A 20,388-nucleotide genomic window follows, 5' to 3' on the forward strand; every position below is an offset into this window, starting at 1 on the left:
TCTTCTACTTAACCATGCTGAATAAGCATAGCAACCAAAATCCTATATAATAAAAGCATAGTATGCAAAAAAAATTGTCCCCTCAACCGGGAGTTCAACCAGGGGGTGAGGCTGGCCAGGGGAAGGGAGGGAGTACCCATTGGCCACTGCCAGCCACTAGGGACCCTGCCAGTGCATTAATTTTGTGCACTGAGCCTCTAGTAATAATAATAATAAACCACTTAACATCCTGAAAGATGATTGTCACTCCCTTTCTCAACTTGATTTCCATTTTCCTTCCACTCTATGTCTCTTACTTCAATATGGCTACTTTAAGAAGCTTCTTCCAGCTAAAATAGGAAAGACCTATTCCCAGCAGGGTGTAATGAAATTTTAAAGGTCCTCTTGTCTGCCCTGGTGTTAGGGCAGCATAGCAGCTAGAGCTCTTTAATGTTTAAATGCTTCCCAGTAGGAGCTGGGTAGCTCCTGGCTCAGTAACAGCTGTTCCTGGGTTTCTGTCTTAAAATCAGCCCCACTGTCAAAGACTCGCTTCTCGGCCTTTCTTTTATTTATCCAGCTATCGTCAAAGTACTGTGCAGAACTCACATCACCAATCTAACCATGGGTTTTACACCTAATTTTGGTGTTAAAAGTTGCTTCCTTTGTATCTTTTATTATTTCTTCACATGGAGTTGAAAGAGAACTTGGGAGTTGTATCACTTGCGAGTCTTTCTTTACCAATAAGAGAGAACACCCAACACACAGTAGCTTAGGAAAAGAAGACATTTATTAGTTTGCATAAATGAAAACTTCAAGGATATGATGGCCCAAGCAGTATCAATGGGATCTGTTTTTTAACACATTTTTTTTTTAATTAAATCTTTATTGTTCAGATTATTACATTTGTTCCTCTTTTTTCCCCCCATAACTCCCCTCCTTCCAGCTCCCACCCCACCCTCCACCCTCACTCCCCACCCACTGTGTTCATCCATAGGTGCATGATTTTTGTCCAGTCACTTCCCGCATCTCCCACACCCCTTTTCCCCCCAAGAATAGTCATTCTATTCCCTTTCTATGTCCCTGATTCTATTATAATCACCAGTTCATTCTGTACATCAGGTTATTTATTCACTTGATTCTTAGATTCATTTGTTGATAGATGCATGTTTGTTGTTCATAATTTGTATCTTTACCTTTTTCTTCTTCTTCCTCTTCTTAAAGGATACCTTTCAGCATTTCATATAATGCTGGTTTGGCGGTGATGAACTCCTTTAGCTTTTCCTTATCTGTGAAGCTCTTTATCTGACCTTCAATTCTGAATGATAGCTTTGCTGGATAAAGTAATCTTGGTTGTAGGTTCTTGGTATTCAGCACTTTGAATATTTCTTGCCATTCCCTTCTGGCCTGCAAAGTTTCTGTTGAGAAATCAGCTGACAGTCGTATGGGTACTTCCTTGTAGGTAACTGACTTTTTTTCTCTTGCTGCTTTTAAGATTCTCTCTTTGTCTTTTGCTCTTGGCATTTTAATGATGATGTGTCTTGGTGTGGTCCTCTTTGGATTCCTTTTGTTTGGGGTTCTCTGCGCTTCTTGGACCTGTAAGTCCATTTCTTTCTCCAGATGGGGGAAGTTTTCTGCCATTATTTCTTGAAATAGGTTTTCAATATCTTGCTGTCTCTCATCTTCTGGCACTCCAATGACTCTGATATTAGTCCGCTTAAAGCTGTCCCAGAGGCTCCTTACACTATCTTCACACTTTCGGATTCTTTTTTCATTTTGCTTTTCCAATTGGGTGTTTTTTGTCGAATCTTTGGTTTGATTATTGTGCTCCTCTGGTCTGCTATTGGGTATAATATTCTTTATTTCAGTCAGTGTATGCTTACTTTCTAATTTCTTTATCGTAGCATCGAGGGTCTCATTAGTTTTCGTGAGGCTTTGCACAAATTTATGGCAAGCCCTCAAAATTGCGATTCTTAGCTCCATATCCTCCATATCTGTCATGTTTTTTTGTCTCCGCATCTTTTATGCTTTCTTGGTGCACCCCCTTGTGGTCTCTGTGCACAGTCTTGTTCTAGCCAAGCCTTAATTGTTGTAGTTAACACTAGAGGGATTTGACCACCAGGCCGACTGGCTATAGGGATCAGCTGTATGGAAAACGTCTGCCTTCTGGGGAGGCGCTAATCCAGCCTTTGCCTGAGGCGATCGGCAAATGGCTGTGTGCAGGGTTTGGGCGGGGCGGGATCAACAGGGCGGGCGGAGGGAGCAGTTATGGCCACGCTCAGTCCCGTTCCCAGAGGCTCTGCTTTCAGAACCCCGGCAGCTGCTGCAAACTTCGGAGAGAAAGCTGCCCTCAGGTTCCAACTGATGCCGGATAATCCCGCTTCTCCCGTTTGAGTCTGGGTCCCTAGAGACTCGCCCGGATCTGGAGCCCAGAGTCTGAGACTCACTCCCGACAGAAAACGACAACCGCGCCCTTAGCCACCAGCCCGCTTTGCGCGCGCACCTCGGTACCTTTGTATTTTCCACACTGCGCCGCCTCTGAGCCTCGATTTGCTGTTCTCTTTCCTTCTAGTTGTAGAGTCTCTCTTCAGCCAGCCTTCCTGTGGTTCTGGGTGATGTCCGTTCCGTCTTTTAGTTGTATTTTTGAAATGGTTGTTTGCGGCAGCGGTCTCCGGTGTTTACCTACGCCGCCATCTTGGTCTCCTCCCAAAGAGTCTGTTTTTTAACACACTTTCTCCTGATTGGCTCTTTTCTTAGGCCCTGAGAATCCGTTATCATACTAGTTACAGTGAAGATATAGTCTATGTCCCTAATAACTCAATAGAAAATTCTTAAATTGAGTCTTTTAGCATTCTCCAGTCTCACTGAGGTCATGTCTCCCACATCCCTGAACCCGTCTTTGTGGGTAGAGGAATGAAATCCACTCTTTGGCTTAGCCTCAGTTTTTTTGTTTTGTTGTTGTTCTATTCCTGGAATGTGAGAGTAGAGTTGACATCATCGAAAAATAATGGGCTGAGAGAGAAGCTCAAAATATTGGGTCAACTAAAGAAAAAATGAGGTTTCATTAGCATAAAATAGTGCAGTAGACTTTGAGCACCCAGAATGGCACATATCCGCCAGAATTGTAGTAATACCATGAATAGCTCATCTCCAGCTCCCTGCCCAATGCAGACATCCCTTTACAAAATCTTCTGCCATCAGCCAGCGCTAGAATTATTTCCGTGCCAAGAAATTCCCTAGAGATGAGACTTACTCTTCAATTATGGGACTCATCCAGATGTCATAAAGGTCTTCATTATGTTAATCTCAAATCTGAGTCCCTAACTCCACCTCATGACAGCCTGATGCAGAATGGATTACTCCCATTTACCCAGGGCAGTTATTTGCCTATTTGAAGGCAGCCTTGTCTGCTGCAGACTAAATACCCCCAGGCCCTCTCCCAGTCTTGATGCTGACATGTTACTTCCATCTGAAAGTGCTCTGGTTTCCAAGCCTTTTAAAGGGTTTGGTTGAGAAGTGGCCACAACACCTCATGTAGTATCTGCTCAGCAATACAGTTACTTTCCTTGATGTGTATTCTAGGTATCTGTCAGTATAAAGCGATTGTATTCACTTTTCTTCAGCAAGATTATCACCACCTTGTTGCCTTGTGTTGAACTTGTACTATGCTAAGATCTCCAAATATATTTTATAAACTGTGCTCAAGTTTTTACTGGAAATTTGTACTCATAAAGTGTTTTTTAAATGCAAGACTTTATTCCAATTACACCTCACTTCAGTAGATTTAGCGTTGCTTCAGTTTTCAGATATCATTTTATTCTTAATTAACCAGAGAGTGAGCTATCCCTCCCAGCCTTGTTTGTATTAGATCTGCTGGATGAGCATGCCTGTCATATCTTCATAAATGTTGTTTATAAAATTTGAATTGTCAAATGGTTGGTTAAACAAATGTTGTTCTTAGAGATGTAGTTTTTTTGGAATCTTCTTCCACTTGCCCCCCACATAGCTCACAGTCCTTCTCTTCATCAATGCTTTATAGAATTTTTAAAAATATATTCTATTGATTTTTTACAGAGAGGAAGGGAGAGGGATAGAGAGTTAGAAACATCGATGAGAGAGAAACATCAATCAGCTGCCTCCTGCACACCCCCCACTGGGGATGTGCCCGCAACCAATGTCAGGTCCAGCCTGACAGGTTGAGCCGGGCTGAGGCAGGGAGGTGGGAATTGAGAAAAGAAAGACAGGAAAGCGGGATTGGGAGGACTACAGCTCTCAAGGAACTGAAGCAAGTTTATTAGCCACACAATCCTATTTATACACAAGACACTGAATAGGAGGTCTGTCAAGAGGAATGTATTCTTTGTTCCTCTTAATTTCTAAGGGAGAGACACAGCAGAAGGACAAGTTCTCAGTACAGCATGTCTCAGTAAATAGTTACAGACTTCTTGGTAAGCCATGAAAGGCTGTTCTCATTCTACTGATAACTGCCATCCAAACAAGTCTGGGAAAACTATGTGGGTAAGGGTCCCAGCCTTGCTAGCCCCTTCAGGTGCAAGGACCTTGCCAGCGTACATCTGGCCCCCAGCAACCAAGGTAAATGCCCTTGACTGAAATCGAACCTGGGACCGTTCTATCGACAGGCCAATGCTCTATCCACTGAGCCAAACTGGTCAGGGCAAGAATTTTGACAATATCAATTATTTTAGAAATCTATCTGCTTCCTAACTTTCAGGAAACTCAGTTCAAGATTTGCCTCACTAGTTTTCTGGTGATTCATTTAAGATACCAGGTTGAGCCCTAACCGGTTTGGCTCAGTGGATAGAGAGTCGGCCTGCAGACTGAATGGTCTCAGGTTTGATTCTGGTCAAGGGCATGTACCTTGGTTGCGGGCACATCCCCAGTAGGAGGTGTGCAGGAGGCAGCTGATCGTTGTTTCTCTCTCATCGAAGTTTCCAACTCTCTATATCTCTCCCTTCCTCTCTGTAAAAAATCAATAAAATATATATTTTTTAAAAGATATCAGGTTGAGGTTCTGCATCTACATCTGCAAATTCTTTCATACCTTAAGAATTAATTGTGCCTGGAAAACAACTCAAAGTGACTGAGTGGCACCGTAGTACCTTACTAAGAGAAAATTGTAAGGAATCTACAAAAACAACGTTTCTATTTCCTACCCTTCTTTCTCAGATCGCCATTTCCCATTTTCCTCTAGCTGCTTTCTTCCGGTTTTACACCCCTTCCTCTCATTCTTCTTAGTTAGGTAACTTCTTTCATGTCTCCCACATTTACATTACATTTAATAGAGGACATTCCCAGTAAGAGAAGACCACTTTTTCCTTTTTTAAAGACAGGCGACCTGGGTTTGAATCTTGGTTATCATTTCCTAGCCCTGAGACCTGCATCAAGACATTTGAACTCTCTAACTCTCAAGTTCCCTAGTCCAAAAAATGAGGCCTTTCATAGGTGCCTTATTCTGTTGAGTAACAAAAACCAGTGCTAAGTGACTCATCCCCAAGTGCCCTAACTGCCCAGAGCCCAGTGCCATGATACCTCATCCTTTGTTTTTTTCATTTCTGTCTGGGACGTCTCTCGTGCTAACTCCATCAGGGCACCAAATAGTCATGCTGGTTTCTTTCTCAGCCTACATTCTCTCCTCACAAGGATTTTTTGCAATGTGTATATATTCAGACGTAAGTGTTTTTGACATAGTATCAAATTATATCCCATTTAAAATCTCTAGCCTTTGTATGGTATGTCTTTGCTTTCCTAACACTGAGGGTACATTTCCATTTAAATTCTCACTTGAAAATCTATGGCTCCTTCTCCAGCTTCTTAATTTATATAATTACAACATTATATTTTATTTCTCTCTTCAGTTGCTATTATTTATTTTGTTTCCCTTAATTTGGATTGATGGCACAGAAGTTTATTTTCTCCTTACTCTAGTTCTTTCTCTGTGTGACCACAGCAGAGCATTTCTTCTAGGCCTTATCTAAACTGTTTGATTAGCTGCTAATGTGCAAAATCATTAGTGGGGGATTCAAACTGCTAAAATAAAGAACTGATGAATTCCGGCCCACAGGCCACAGTTCAGTCTTTTCAGCTGAGTGCTTTTTCTAAGAAGCAAACAAAGATCATCAGCGCTCCAGGCACTGTGAAATGTGCAGGGTATTATTATATCCTGTAAAAAGTTAAATGTGGTTGAAATAAAGACTTCTCTGCAACATATAACCTGGGCTAGCTGCTTTAGAACACCAAATAAGCACTTTGCTATAGCAACCCTGTAGGCAGCTCTGTAGGTTGACATCCATTTGTGAGCTATTCAATGGTTACCTTTCTGTGAATTACAACAGAGCTTATAAACTAGTTTATTTGACAGATTGTGTGTGTGTGAGAGATTGTGTGTGTGTGTGTGTGTGTGTGTGTGTGTGTGTAAGAGACAGAGAGAGAGAGAGAGAGAGAGAGTGAGAGAGAGAGAGAGAGAGAGATTTTTCTCATTTAAAGAAATATCAAGTTATTTTCTTATTTGCCCTGTGTAGCTACCAGGGGCCAACTGTTAGTTACATGAAGCTCCTAGCATCCCAAGTGAAGGGATTAGGACTGCCCACCAATCATTTGAGTGACTGAATGTTCCAGTTTAAACATATGGCCGTCTGTTAAAGGGTATCTATCACAAAAGACTTTTAATGTAACGGTCAGGCCTGTTGTGTTGTGGTTAATTTCTTTAAAGCTGTAATCTTCTTAAGAATTCTAGAGTTTTATTATTTGCTTTTTACGTTTCTAGAGTAAATTGATATATTTAAATGATGCTGATATAAGTAGAATGTCATCTTTGGTTTTTGTTTTGTCATGTTTACTTTGCGTTTTTTCTCTGTTTTGGGAGGTGGTCTTTAAATGAACAGATTCTCTAAACAGTAAATTCAAGAACTTGTCTAGTCACTGAGATCCTTAATGGATATAGCAGAGTTGTAATACCATGAATAATGATCATAAAGCTGTATACTGTAGGAAAAGTGGCTAGTCTTAAGCATCACATAAAATGCCCTCTGTATACACTAATGACAGGGGGGTAATTTGTGGTAACCAGGAGTCCTAAAAAAGCACACAAACTAAATTGTTGTTACATTGTAATATGATACTGAGAAGAATATCCTGATAAATTGAGAGATCTGATATTTTCTGTGTATCCAATTTTTTATTAAAAATGCCTGATTTATTTATTTATTCGGTAGCTTATTTAGTTTTGTTACTTATTTTTTTCTTGGTTCCTTCATTTGCTATTTCACAATTTACTATAACACCACCAACAAGTGAATAATAAAATGAAAGGGGATGATCCTCATATGAGTTAGCTACTATTTATTACCACCACTAGAAATTTGACATTTCTAGATTATGAGTCGAGATGCCCACACACAAATTGTGTTTATGACAGCAACGCATCAATGACTTGATACATTTTTTCCTATATTTGTGGGCAGTACGCAACAGTGTCATTGATAAAGGATGTTTTTCTCCTGCCTATTCATCAGCTACAACAGTTTCATTCAATCTGACTGACGTAGGATGTGGGTCTGGGTTATTTATATTTCTTCCTTACCAGAGCTTGGTTTTTTGGAAGCCAAGTTCAACATTTCAGGTTCTTGACTCTGAGAGACATGGCTTCCAGGGAGTTAAAGTTTACATTTTGAAATATTTGAGTGCAGGAGAAATAAGCTGGAGCTATAAAAATAATTTTAAGTTAAGAGTTCAGTATCTATTCCTGGGGAAGGGGGTCTCCTTTGTATTTTCTCCCCATCTATAATAAGTTGTACGAATGTTATTTCCTAAAATAGTAGGACCCTACGACCAGAGATTTAGGACTGATGGTGAATATTTAAGTGAATGACAAGACAAACCAAAGGGGTAGTTATCTTCCAGAATTATTGCAACCCATTTCTTGAGGAATTCGTGAACAAGTAAATATATCAGGCTTCTTGTTCGGTTTGTCATTTTACAAATAAGAGGTGACATTAGGTGTGCTGAGGTCTGATCTGCTCCCGGTTCATCGGGATATACAATTGGGCTGCACTATTACTACCTGTCAGTAGTGGGTCAGATCACTGTCTACATGTGCAGTGATAGCACTTGGTGAGAATTATGAAGATACGGCAACTTTCCATATTACTAACTCCTATGTGGGGACTAGTAATATACTAGTATATTCCATGCCCAAGCAAATAAACTGCAAGAATAAAAAAAATTAGGAAATATAAGAGGGAAATCTAAATATAACCAGTCGATTTTTATCAGGATCAGTCTCGTGGTTATGATAGTGTACTATAGTTGTACAAAATGCTACTGGGTAAAGTGTACAAGGAATCACTCTATTATTTCTTACAACTGCATGTGAGTCTACAATTCTCTTAAAATTTCAATTCAAGAAAAAGGGAAATCAGGTTTTTAACTTCTTACAGTCAGGGAAAGCATAATTCTCACATAGTTTAGATAGCCATTGTGCCATTGTAAAGCACTGGAATTTCTAAATAATGAAAAATATAAGACTTACACTATAAGAGACAATAAATGAAGAGACTTCATCCTATTACACACGAATGTGAAACATACAGCATACTGCGAGTCTCAGATATGCTGAACTGATGTTACTGATGTTATCCAATCTCATGGTCAAGTTGGGAAGAAAACATCATTGATGACTGAGCCTGGTACCTTTGTTTTCTAGAAAATTAGTGATGATGTCTTTAGTATAAAAATTCATATTGAGAATACTTTCAGATATAGCGTAAACTCTTTGGTATCGCACAGTAGTAAAAGAGAGAGAGAGTTCAAGTTTGCCCTTTACCAGACTTTCCTGATTTAATAACACCTTGTGCACTACTAATAAAATGTCACGTTTCAATTTCATAATGATCCCATGAATATCTTATAAAATCTGTCCTGTTAGTGATGTCACTTCCACTTCATAAACCTATGTATATTTTTCTATATGTCATTGTGTGGTTTTAACCACACATAATGGCATATGTAACCAGTATTACTTCAGTTTTAGGTTGACAAAGCTGAATCAATATTTTGTACTTAATTGAATGGGTCATTAATAAGAACTACCTCAAGGACTTATTGTTATCTTTCAGGAAAAATATACCCAAAAGACTATAACAGTCAAGATGCTCACATAATTGTGTGATGTATATTCTTAATAGCAACGGATTATATTTTGAAATTTTTGTTCCACTGGGACTCTACATAAGTTCCATAAAAATACCAACCAACTAATCAACAGTTGTATGTAGATTTGAGCAGTCTAGTCTGTTGGTTTTCCAAATACAAATATGTCTCCATAAATATTTAATGTCATTCAGATTTTTTTCATTTGATGTGTATGTTGTATCTATGGCTAGTACAATAGCAACCTATTTTTTTTATCACTACCCTTCCTGCTATCATTTATACTTCCCTTATCATCACAGAGAAAATTAAAGAAAGCTATGGTTTCTTTTGTAATTTGAAAGAAAATAACTATTAAACCTTTTAAAAAATACTAGTTACTTTAAGAGTTATAGGTAGTGTTCCTCAAACCCTGGTGCCTATGAATCACATGGGGATGGTGTGAAGCTGCAGGTTCAGATTCAGTGGGATCTGAGACCTTGCATCTCCAGGCATCTCCATGCTGCTGCTCCATAGCCACTCTGCGAGGCACTGTTCTGCAGGCTGCTGGTGTGTGTATAACCCAGGATGCTGAAACGTCCAGGACAGAGTGAAGTCAGATACATTTGAGCTCTTGTTTTTATTCTGTATTTAAAATCTCAAGTAAATAGTCTGCATTCTCAAGTTCATTGACTTGGTTTATTTATTTTTTATTCTAATGCTTTTCTTAAAGCTCTTTTGACAGCCAGTTTGTTTACCAGCAAAGAGGACTTGGGCCAATTGAAGAAGACACTATTCTTGTCATCGATCCAAATACTGCTGCAATACTCCAATCCAGTGGGAAAAATCTGTGAGTTAAAGTACTTATGTTGTTACTAAGGCGTGTACTACATACAGTGTTGGGTACAAAGTGCATCATTGGGTCTGGTCTTGGGAAGAGTGTGTTTTATAGCAGTGGTGAGAAAGCATAGCTTAAGAAAGCAGGAGGCTGCCCTAACCAGTTTGGCTCAGTGGATAGAGCATCGGCCTGGGGACTGAAGGGTTCCGGGTTCAATTCCGAGCAGGGGCATGTACCTTGGTTGTGGGCACATCCCCAGGAGCGGGTGTGCAGGAGGCAGCTGATCGATGTTTCTCTCTCATCAATGTTTCTAACTCTCTATCCCTCTCCCTTCCTGTCTGTAAAAAATCAATAAAATATGTTTAAAAAAAAAAAAGAAAGCAAGCAGCTGTCCTACCCAGTTTGGCTCAGTAGTTAGAGTGTCGACCCTCAGACTGAAGGGTTGTGGGTTCAATTCCAGTGAGGGACACTCACATACCTTGGTTGTAGGCTTGATCTCTGGCCCCAGTTGGGGCGCCTGTGGGAGGTACCAATCAATGTGTCTCTCTCATATTGATGTTTCTTTCTCTGTGTCTCTCCCCTTACCTTCCACTCTCTCTAAAAATCAATGGGAAAAAATATTCTCGGGTGACGATTAACAACAAAAAAGCAGGAGACTAATTGGGCCATCTCATCTTTCAATTTCTAAGTAGCATATTCTAAACCCTGACTGAATATTAAAATCACCTGGGAGCTTAAAAACATAGATTCACATATAGTCTGGGATGAGGCCTGGACATCAAAATACTTTTGAAACTCCCCAGGTGATTCTCAGAGGTAGTCAGGTTTGATACACATAACTAATGAGGTTATGCTCAGTTACATCTGAAGATTTTTTTAAAAATTATTCAGCAGAAAAGTTATATAACCAAACTCATCAAGTAAATACTGTTAAGGAAAAAGGCATTTGTTTTTCCATCTCCGAGTGAAGACTGAACAAATGTCCTTTTTACCTTTCCTTAGCATGCAGAGGTAATTTGGCTTTGAAAGCCACTCATTATTTGATCTTATTCCTGGATGGCATTTGGCAGCCAAAATAAAAAAAGTTGGCTGACACTTTATGGCCATGGAAAGAAAGGTCACCTGCTTACAGAGCGTCCTCAACCATTTGAACCTGGCATCTTCAGGAACTGTACCCTCTCCATCTGCTTGGGCACAGGGAGAGCCAGCTTCTTTGAAAGGCAGGGAGCCACCACTTCGAATGCAGCTGCTTCTGGAGATGGCAGGAATTAGATTTTTATAGGATTCTAAGATTGTGAGTCGGGGAACAAATTCTAATACAGTGGGGCCTTGACTTACGAGGGTCCCGACTAACGAGTTTTTTGAGATACCAGCTGTCTCTCTGCCGATTTTTTGCATTGAGTTGACAGAGTAATTTGAGTTAACGAGCTCCTTAACGAGCTGGGTCTCGGAAGGAATTAAACTCATAAGTCAGGGCCCCACTGTACCAGCTCCCCCACTCAGTGCCTCTGAACCTGTCTCCTTGCTGCTCCACCCATTAATCAGAAGTATTCTCATTCCAGAAAGGAATTAAAGAGGAGGGCAGAGCAATGGCTGCTAAAGGAAATTGGCCAACAGTGGGGTGTTACGTCAGAAGCATATCTTAGCTCTCACATTCAGTCACCAAAACAGAGATCTAGTTCAGTGAATTAATCAATATCACAGCCTTGGCTCATGGGGAAAAAAAATGTGTAGTGCCAGCATGATGCTAAGGCCAGAAGCTGACAAACGTAGCTTGGAGATTGCCCGATGTCTTTTGATCACACCATATTAAGATATTGTCCATATGTTTGTTAATTCTGTCCAAGTTCCTTAAGCCTGTGAGCTTCTGTCTACATTAGTTTACAATTCACTTAGCCAGATCATCCCAATTGATTGTTAAATAGATTAACCTTCTCTAATGATTATCCGGCACACCACTTCACTTTGCTTGGATGGGCACAGCCCATGTTTGCTGGAAGTTGTTTGGGTTTTACTGTCTTTAGTAGACACTCTTAAAGCTTTTGAGTCATATATTGATGTCCTATATTACTACAGAATTATATTATCTTGCAGTGTATTTAAATGATTCAAACCATATAAATCCATTTCTATTTCTCTAGACAAATTTGTTTATGAACATTTCTAAGATGCTAATATTTATGATCTTAGAACTTGTTTTTAAATTGATGTTATTTGTATTATTTAACATACCATACTTTACAATAAATATTTGTAATATATTTACATATACATGTTTAAATAATTAACTACTGCTTAAGATTTGTCATAAGGATATCTCTTTTTATAACAAGTATTTTCATTTAACATTTTATTTTGTTCTTTTCTATTGTAATGCTGGTATACATTTATCAATTTATTAATTTTTATTGCCTTTTTAGGTTAATTACCAAAACATTCATGGTACACATACTTTGGAAATTAACGTATATTTAAGACAGTTATTCTTATTTTGCAGGTTTTACTTGCCACATGGCTTGAGTGTGGATAAAGATGGAAATTACTGGGTCACTGACGTGGCTCTGCATCAGGTAATTTATCTTCCATTTGGCAGTTATTCAAGTAGAAGTTCATAAAGTTATGCTTTCAAAATGCTCTGCCTTACCTGTGTCTTTCCTGTGACCCAGTTAGTTTATAACAAGAAAAAGGAGCAGCCCCATCTCAAATATTTCTCTTACAAGTTAGTGCTAGGAAAAGCTACTCATAAATGATCAAGTCATCTTTCTCCTTTGAATTGGCAGGAACCTTAGGGCCAACCTCCTTCTTTGCTTCCCCATTTTCTTTGCTTTTCTCTGTCCTTGGGTCTTAGTTCTATTTCATCCCTTGTGTTTTCTATTTTCTTTTCCTAATCTTCAATAAATTGAAGCTATGTCTCTGGTACATACATGTTTATGTATTAAACATCAAAATTTTAAAAGAAGTTATATTTCAATCACAGAATAGTCATAAGTTTTTTCCCTTAGAAGCAAAGTTCACATTTGATACCTGTTTTTAGAGTAGGCAGCAAAAAACTAGGGAAATTAGGGGTGGGGGTGGAAATGCTAGAACTCAAAAGACTAGCTACCAGGGTCTTCAGACATTATCTTGGTAAACGTTTATTGCTCGTGTATCGTCTGGAGAGCATTGTTAGCTAAGGAAAGATAAGGAAGTACATGGAATAGGTGTGGATGGAACAGGACATCCTTGTACTAGTCTTTATTCACTACTAATTACCTGGATGCCCTTGAGCAAACCAATTAATCTCTGTGGTCCTCACTTATCAAATGAAGGAATCAGACCAGATGATTTCCAGTTCTTAAAAAGTATCTTGTTTTAAATAAGTCTCTGGGAGCTTACACTCTAATTGCCTGTGCAAGTGTTCTTAACCATGTGGGTGTGTGTCAGTAATAACCATGCAGTGAGGCTGTTGTTCCTTTTGAAAAAGGTGTTCAAACTGGATCCGAACAGTAAGGCAGGCCCTCTGCTAATCCTGGGAAGGAGCATGCAACCAGGCAGTGACCAGAATCACTTCTGTCAGCCCACCGATGTGGCCGTGGATCCAGACACCGGAGCCGTCTATGTGTCAGACGGTTACTGCAACAGTCGGATTGTGCAGTTTTCTCCAAGTGGAGAGTTCATCACACAGTGGGGAGAAGGTACCCAATAAAACTCTAATTGTAATTCCTAGCCAGTATCACTAGGAACAGGAGATTGGTACCCCTCACGTCCTTTAGGATGCCATTGTCCCCTCTAGTAGAGAAAACAGGGCCTCTATATGCATCTACCTGGCTTGTGCGCACGCGCGCGCCCACACACACACACACACACACACACACACACACACACCCCTACATCTTATGAGGAAAAAGAATACTTCTACCCCCAAATTTTGTCCAAATAGAGAGTAAATATCTAATGTGTTTGTGGGTAAGAGATATTAATGGAATAAATGTATAACTGCTTTACCCTATTTCCCCCCAAGTTCCAGATATTTAATGGTTTGTTGTCATGAATATGGAAAACAAAACTGTAGAGTCAGACTTTTGGTGCTATTACAAATTATATATCTGATGTTTTTCTGTGTTTTGTAGAATCTTCAGGGAGCAATCCCAAACCAGGCCAGTTTACTGTTCCTCACAGCGTGGCTCTTGTGCCTCATTTGGGTCAATTATGTGTGGCAGACAGGGAAAATGGTCGGATCCAGTGTTTTAAAACTGACACCAAAGAATTTGTGCGAGAGATTAAGCATGCATCATTTGGAAGAAATGTATTTGCAATTTCATATATACCAGGTATTTCACTTTAATTTATTTTTGTGTTTTGTCATACTATACTTCGTTCTTAAAAAGTATTTGTCTAAGCTTCACATGCTCTTTTTATAATTTTTTTCTTAAGGGATTAAAGATACCTTATATATTAGATCTTAAGATAATTTTAAAACTGTTAGTTTGTTGTAAATCAGTTTCAACTGAAGTTTTATATGAAACTAATGAAAAACTCAAAGATTTTATTGTTTGTAATGGGTTAAAATTTTTTTCCCAAATATTGATTTTTATTTTTCCTTAATTATCATCATCTGCTCTAGTTAGTAAATGATTAATAGTATGGCTTCACACATCATCAACAGATGATATATGCCTGATAAAATCAGTACTCAGAATACCTCTGACATTTTTTTAAAAGAGGTGACCAATTTTTTTAATAAAGATAAATATGTAAAGTGAGGCTTATGTCTAAATGCTAGGAGGAATGACCAAGAAAATCTGGAAATTTTTTATCATTTGCAAAATAGATGACTTGAAGAAACCCAGAAAAAAATTATCCAAACTCATAAAATAAGATCCACTTGATTCATACTACAAGATAACTTAGCATAATATTTCTTTAAATAATGAATACTTACTGAACATTTTGAAAGGACATTTAATTTCTAAAATGTATATATAATTTTTTCCATAAGATTTATTAAATATATCTATATTAAAGTAGCATTGACTATTTATAAGTATCACTATAATATTTATATTTCTTATGCTTTTAAAGTTGCATATAGCTACTGTCTTCCCAAGCAGCCTCCAGTTTATGTAGGACATGACATAAAGGGACTTGGGTGGCCAGGTAAGGAGCAAGTCTGGCTTCCCCACGGAATAAATAATAAAAAGTGATAAAAGACTCTCATTAATATCCTTACAAGAGATAGTCTCATTTTCATTTTTACCTTATGGTTAAAGAATAAATTTGGCAAGACCATTGACCTAATAAAGAGGATGATCAAGTTCCTAGTGAATAAAAACAAATCAAATGTGAAGAGAAAAGCATCAGGGGAGAAGATGAGAGGAAATCTGATTAAGAACAGAATCTAAGCCAAAGATGACATGTATTACAGTTGGAATTCTCTTTACAATATTGCACAATAGTATTTGATTTTGACAATGTTGATTTTTTTTACTGTAATATGCTAAAGAACCCTATTCTGAAATCCTTAAAGAAAGATAAAAATATCTTCAGTAGTGGTTTAGTGTTGTGTATATTTTAATTCTTTGAAAATGTAATTTTCAATCATCTGAAGTACTTATTTAACTGAAACATCATAATTTCTATTATTTGGGATAAGCACTACTATACTAAGAAATATAATTTTCCTACAAAGAGTATTCATTGAATTAATAAAAATAAAATGGTTTAGTTTTTTAAATTATGAAAAATACATATCTTTGGTCATCTGAAATATGCATCTCACATTTTCTTTTTTCTTTTTTTAATTAAATCTTTATTGTTCAGATTATTATAGTTGTTCCTCTTTTTTTCCCCCTATAGCTCTCCTCCACCCAATTCCCATCCCACCCTCTGCCTTTACCCCTCCCACTGTCTTCATCCATAGGTGTACGATTTTTGTCCAGTCTCTTCCTGCACCCCTACACCCCTTTCCCCCCAAGAATTGTCAGTGTACTCCCTTTCCATGCCCCTGGTTCTATAATATTCACCAGTTTACTCTGTTCGTCAGACTGTTTATTCACTTGAATTTTACATTCACTTGTTGATAGATATGTATTTGCTGTTCCTAATATTTATCTTTACCTTTTTCTTCTTCCTCTTCTTAAAGAATACCTTTCAGCATTTCATATAATGCTGATTTGGTGGTGATGAACTCCTTTAGCTTTTTCTTACCTGTGACGCTCTTTATCTGACCTTCAATTCTGAATGATAGCTTTGCTGAATAAAGTAATCTTGGTTGTAGGTTCCTGCTATTCATCACTTTGAATATTTCTTGCCACTCTCTTCTGGCCTGCATAGTTTCTGTTGAGAAATCAGCTGACAGTCGTATGGGTACTTCCTTGTAGGTAACTGACTTTTTTTCTCTTGCTGCTTTTAAGATTCTCTCTTTGTCTTTTGCTCTTGGCATTTTAATTATGATGTGTCTTGGTGTGGTCCTCTTTGGATTCCTTTTGTTTGGGGTTCTCTGCGCTTCCTGGACTTGTAAGTCTATTTCTTTCACCAGGTAGGGGAAGTTTTCTGTCATTATTTCTTCAAATAGGTTTTCAATATCTTGCCCTCTCTCTTCTTCTGGCACCCCTATAATTCGGATGTTGGTACACTTGAAGCTGTCCCAGAGGCTCCTTACACTATCTTCATATTTTTGGATTCTTTTTTCTTTTTGCTTTTCCAGTTGGGTATTTTTTGTTTCTTCATATTTAAAATCTTTGACTTGATTCTTGGGATCCTCTTGTCTGCTATTGGATCTCTGTATATTATTCTTTATTTCAGTCAGTGTATGCTTAATTTCTAGTTGGTCTTTTTTCATATCCTCCAGGGTCTCACTAAATTTATCGGTGGTTTCCAGAAAATTCTTGAAAAACCTTATAACTGTGGTTTTGAACTCTATATCCAGTCGTTTGCTTTCCTCCATTTCTGTCATTTGTAACCAGGTTCTTTGTCTCCGCATTTTTTATGCTTCCCTGTGTTGGTAGAGTGACTTTGTGTGCTAGGTGTCCTATAGGGCCCAGCGGCTCAGCCTCCCCAATTACCTGAGGTGGACACTCTTGGTGCACCCCTTTGTGGGCTTTGTGCACAGTCTTGTTGTAGTCTTGTTGTAGTTAAGCCTTGATTGTTGTAGTTATCACTGGGAGGAATTGACCTCCAGGCCAATTGGCTGTGAGAATCAGCTGTGTCTGCAGTGGGAGAACTTCTGTGCTGAAGACATCTTTCTGGGGCAAGACTTGCTTCAGTGGGGCTTTGGTGCTCACTGAGTCTGCCCCCTGAGTGTGTCCCTTATGGATCTGAGGAGTTGTAATCTGGATGGTCCCACTCTGACCACTGGGTACACTGGCTCTTGGATCTAAGGAGGTGCTAATTTAGACTCTGCCTGAGGCTACCCAGCAGGAGCTTCAAAGAGATCTGCAGATTCCCCTTCCTTTTTTGGGGGTTTGGAGGTGCCCAGATGAGGCCCAGCTGTGAAGCAATGCAAGCTGCTGTGGGGCCTTGGGCCTTCTCTTGGAAGTTCTGGGTCTGTCTGGCCCAGCTGTAATTTGTTAGGTAATTTTCAAATTGCAAAGGGCCAGGGCATTCATATGCAAAAGCCTCTGCCAAGCCTGGGTGGGGCGGGGTCTCAGGGAATCAACAGGGCGGGGCAAGCAGCTATGGCTGATCCTCAGCCCTGCCCTAAGGGGCCCCGAGTCTCAGTGTCCCAGTAATTGCTGCAAGCACCTCTAAGGGAAAGCCGCCCTCAAGTTCCGAGTTCAGCCTGCTGCCAGACAGTCCAGTTTCTCCCCGTATGAGTCCTGGGTCCCCAGAGACTTCTCGGAACTGGAGTTCAGAGCAGTCGATTCAAAAAGACAGCCGCGTCCTCAGGTGCCAGCCCCTTTCCGTGTGCACTCAAGCTTCCGTACCTCTGCACTTTACTTCCGCAGCTCCTCTGAGTCTCAGTGTGCTTTTCTCTTTCCTTCTAGTTGTAGAATTTCCACTCAGCCAGCCTTCCTGTAGTTTTGTCTTTTCGTTGTATTTTTGAAGTTGTTGTGGGAGGCAGCACTTTCCGGTGTTTACCTATGCCGCCAACTTGGTTTCAAGCCGCATCTCACATTTTCAAACCATTCTTCTCCCTATACTGTAACTTACTTTCTTAGCATATTTTCCTCTAATTCCTCTCTTAACTATAGCAGATATTACATAATTTTTTAAAGATCTGATACTCTAAAATGATTTGCTTAAATAACCTAACTCTTCCCAACACCTATTTAGGATGCCTGTGATATGTATATATGTGTCTTTACCTATATTTTTATGGCTACTGTCTTCCCAAGCAGCCTCCAGTTTATGTAGGATATATTTTTATGTCATATATCTACATCTACATCTATCTCTATATCAATATCTATATTTATATCTATATCTATATATATCATCTATGTATTCCTGATTTCTACTGACTTCCTATGTGGAACAGGCCTAGCTTTTTCTGATTTTCCTATTACAAGGAGGTTATTCTCATAACCTGATCTTATTATTACTCAGAAGGAGACATTTGCTAAGTATTTTATTTTATACTTTGGTTGCCAGTTGTAGGGACCAGATTAACCCAGTATTTATTGTTTGTGTAAATGTACATGCATGTCTTTGAAGGCCAGTCTTACTCATATTTTAAAGAACAGTTAATGGAATATCTTGTCACAGGTTTGCTCTTTGTGGTGAATGGGAAGCCTCACTTTGGGGACCAAGAACCAGTACAAGGATTCGTGATGAACTTTTCCAGTGGGGAAATTATAGACATCTTCAAGCCAGTGCACAAGGTATTCATAATGAGAGAAAATTAATTTTTATGTGAGAAAATTAAAATGCAAACCCTACCATTCAATTGATACTTGAATAATCTTTTAAAAGCTTGAAGGAGATGTAATCACTTTCTTAGGTAGGTTGGGCACATTCCAAAACAGTGTTTTATTTAGAATAAATGTCCTGTGTTCTGATCAATTTCTTCAGCTGCAAATTAACACTGAATGTAGTACTAAGGTTGTTAGTAAACTCTGCATACAGTGGCAGGTTTAAATTGACTGTAATTAGAATACCAAAAAAATTAGGCTTTCTTCCTAGTAGAGAAGATACCACAGTATGTTAAACTGTACTTTTATAGTTATCTTAGATCCAACAGAAATCTTGTTTGCTTTTTTAATACTATGACTACACTGAGCAACAAGACTTGAAAATAATAGTTTCTGGAATTTATTCAAGTCCTAAAGACTTGGCCTACATAAGAGACGAAAGGCTAGTTTTGGCTTCACAAATGGTTTACCACTATTTACTCTAACAGTGTCTTTTACAAACACGGGAACTGTGGCCCAGTGTGCCCACTATCTTCTCAATTTGCTTTCTCTGCATATGACCAGAATGATCAGAATGTTCACACACACTGCCTGAATATACTTGTGGTACCTCAATTTTAGAAAATTCAGCCTGCTAAAGTATTGCAGGCTGGATTTTTAAAACATGTAAAGATTTTATTTTTTAAAAGATGTAAAGATTTATTGGGCTTATTTGGATCAAAATATAGGTATCATGAGCTACCAGGCAAATTGCATCTCCATACACACAATGCTTATAGTATTCTTTAAGATATCAACTTTGCTAGATTAAAAAAATACTTTAAAATGCCTCAATATTTTAGAAATGTGCCTGTTAGAATATTGACAGCTGGTCTGGGGTTTATCAGAATTCATTCTTGAGATATTTATTCAGTGCCTACTCTGTGTTAGGCATTATCCTATACACTAAGGATATGATGATGAACAAAACAGGACATGCCCTCTCATTCAAATGGAGTTTTAACAAGAGCTACAGAATCTGATTGGAAGCAAACTGAATCTGAACTAAAGATTCCAGTACAAGTTCCCTGTGTGGGTTTCTGTCCTATATAATAAAAGCCTAATATGCAAATCGACTGAACAGCGGAATGACGGGTGGAAAGACCAGTCACTATGATACGCACTCACCACCAGGGGGAAGATGCTCAGCGTAGGAGCTGCCCCCAGCCCTCAGGCCCAAGGCCAGCCAAGGCGGGTGCCAGTGGGGGCCCTCCAATTACCCCACTGGTCGCCCCACAGATAGGCCCTGATCACCGGCCAGGCCTAGGGACCCTACCTGTGCACAAATTTCAGGCACCAGGCCTCTAGTTCATATATAATAAATGAAAGTTTTCACAGAAGTATTTCACCTGAAAAGCAGTAAGTAATCAAATATCAAATCATAGTAGCTCTTCAGAAGGAAATTAATTACATTGATAACATTTTATTTCATTGGTGTTTCAGATTCTTATTGATTATTTCATCTTCATTGTTTTCCCACTTGAGCTAACTTCCTCTTATCTATTAATAAAGTGAGAAGATTAACTTTCTTTTAGGTCTTCATTTTGCAATAGTCTG

The 20,388-nt window shown here is 38.9% G+C and overlaps 1 protein-coding gene across 14 annotated transcripts in view; it reads left to right on the forward strand.

Annotated features, from left to right (window-relative positions):
- Positions 1–20,388, forward strand: part of PAM (peptidylglycine alpha-amidating monooxygenase) — a 268,970-nt gene that overhangs the window by 234,007 nt on the left and 14,575 nt on the right. For all 14 annotated transcript variants that reach the window (XM_070412390.1, XM_070412389.1, XM_070412392.1 and 11 more), the window contains 5 exons: positions 9,857–9,973; positions 12,459–12,531; positions 13,425–13,635; positions 14,071–14,271; positions 18,647–18,762. In XM_070412390.1, the coding sequence (XP_070268491.1) occupies positions 9,857–9,973; positions 12,459–12,531; positions 13,425–13,635; positions 14,071–14,271; positions 18,647–18,762 (718 nt within the window). The remainder of the gene's footprint in view (positions 1–9,856; positions 9,974–12,458; positions 12,532–13,424; positions 13,636–14,070; positions 14,272–18,646; positions 18,763–20,388) is intronic.

This window comes from Myotis yumanensis, unplaced genomic scaffold, assembly GCF_028538775.1.
Source record: "Myotis yumanensis isolate MYYU_CA2020_CCGP unplaced genomic scaffold, mMyoYum1.0.hap1 SCAF_4, whole genome shotgun sequence".
In the NCBI taxonomy this organism is placed as follows: domain Eukaryota; kingdom Metazoa; phylum Chordata; class Mammalia; order Chiroptera; family Vespertilionidae; genus Myotis; species Myotis yumanensis.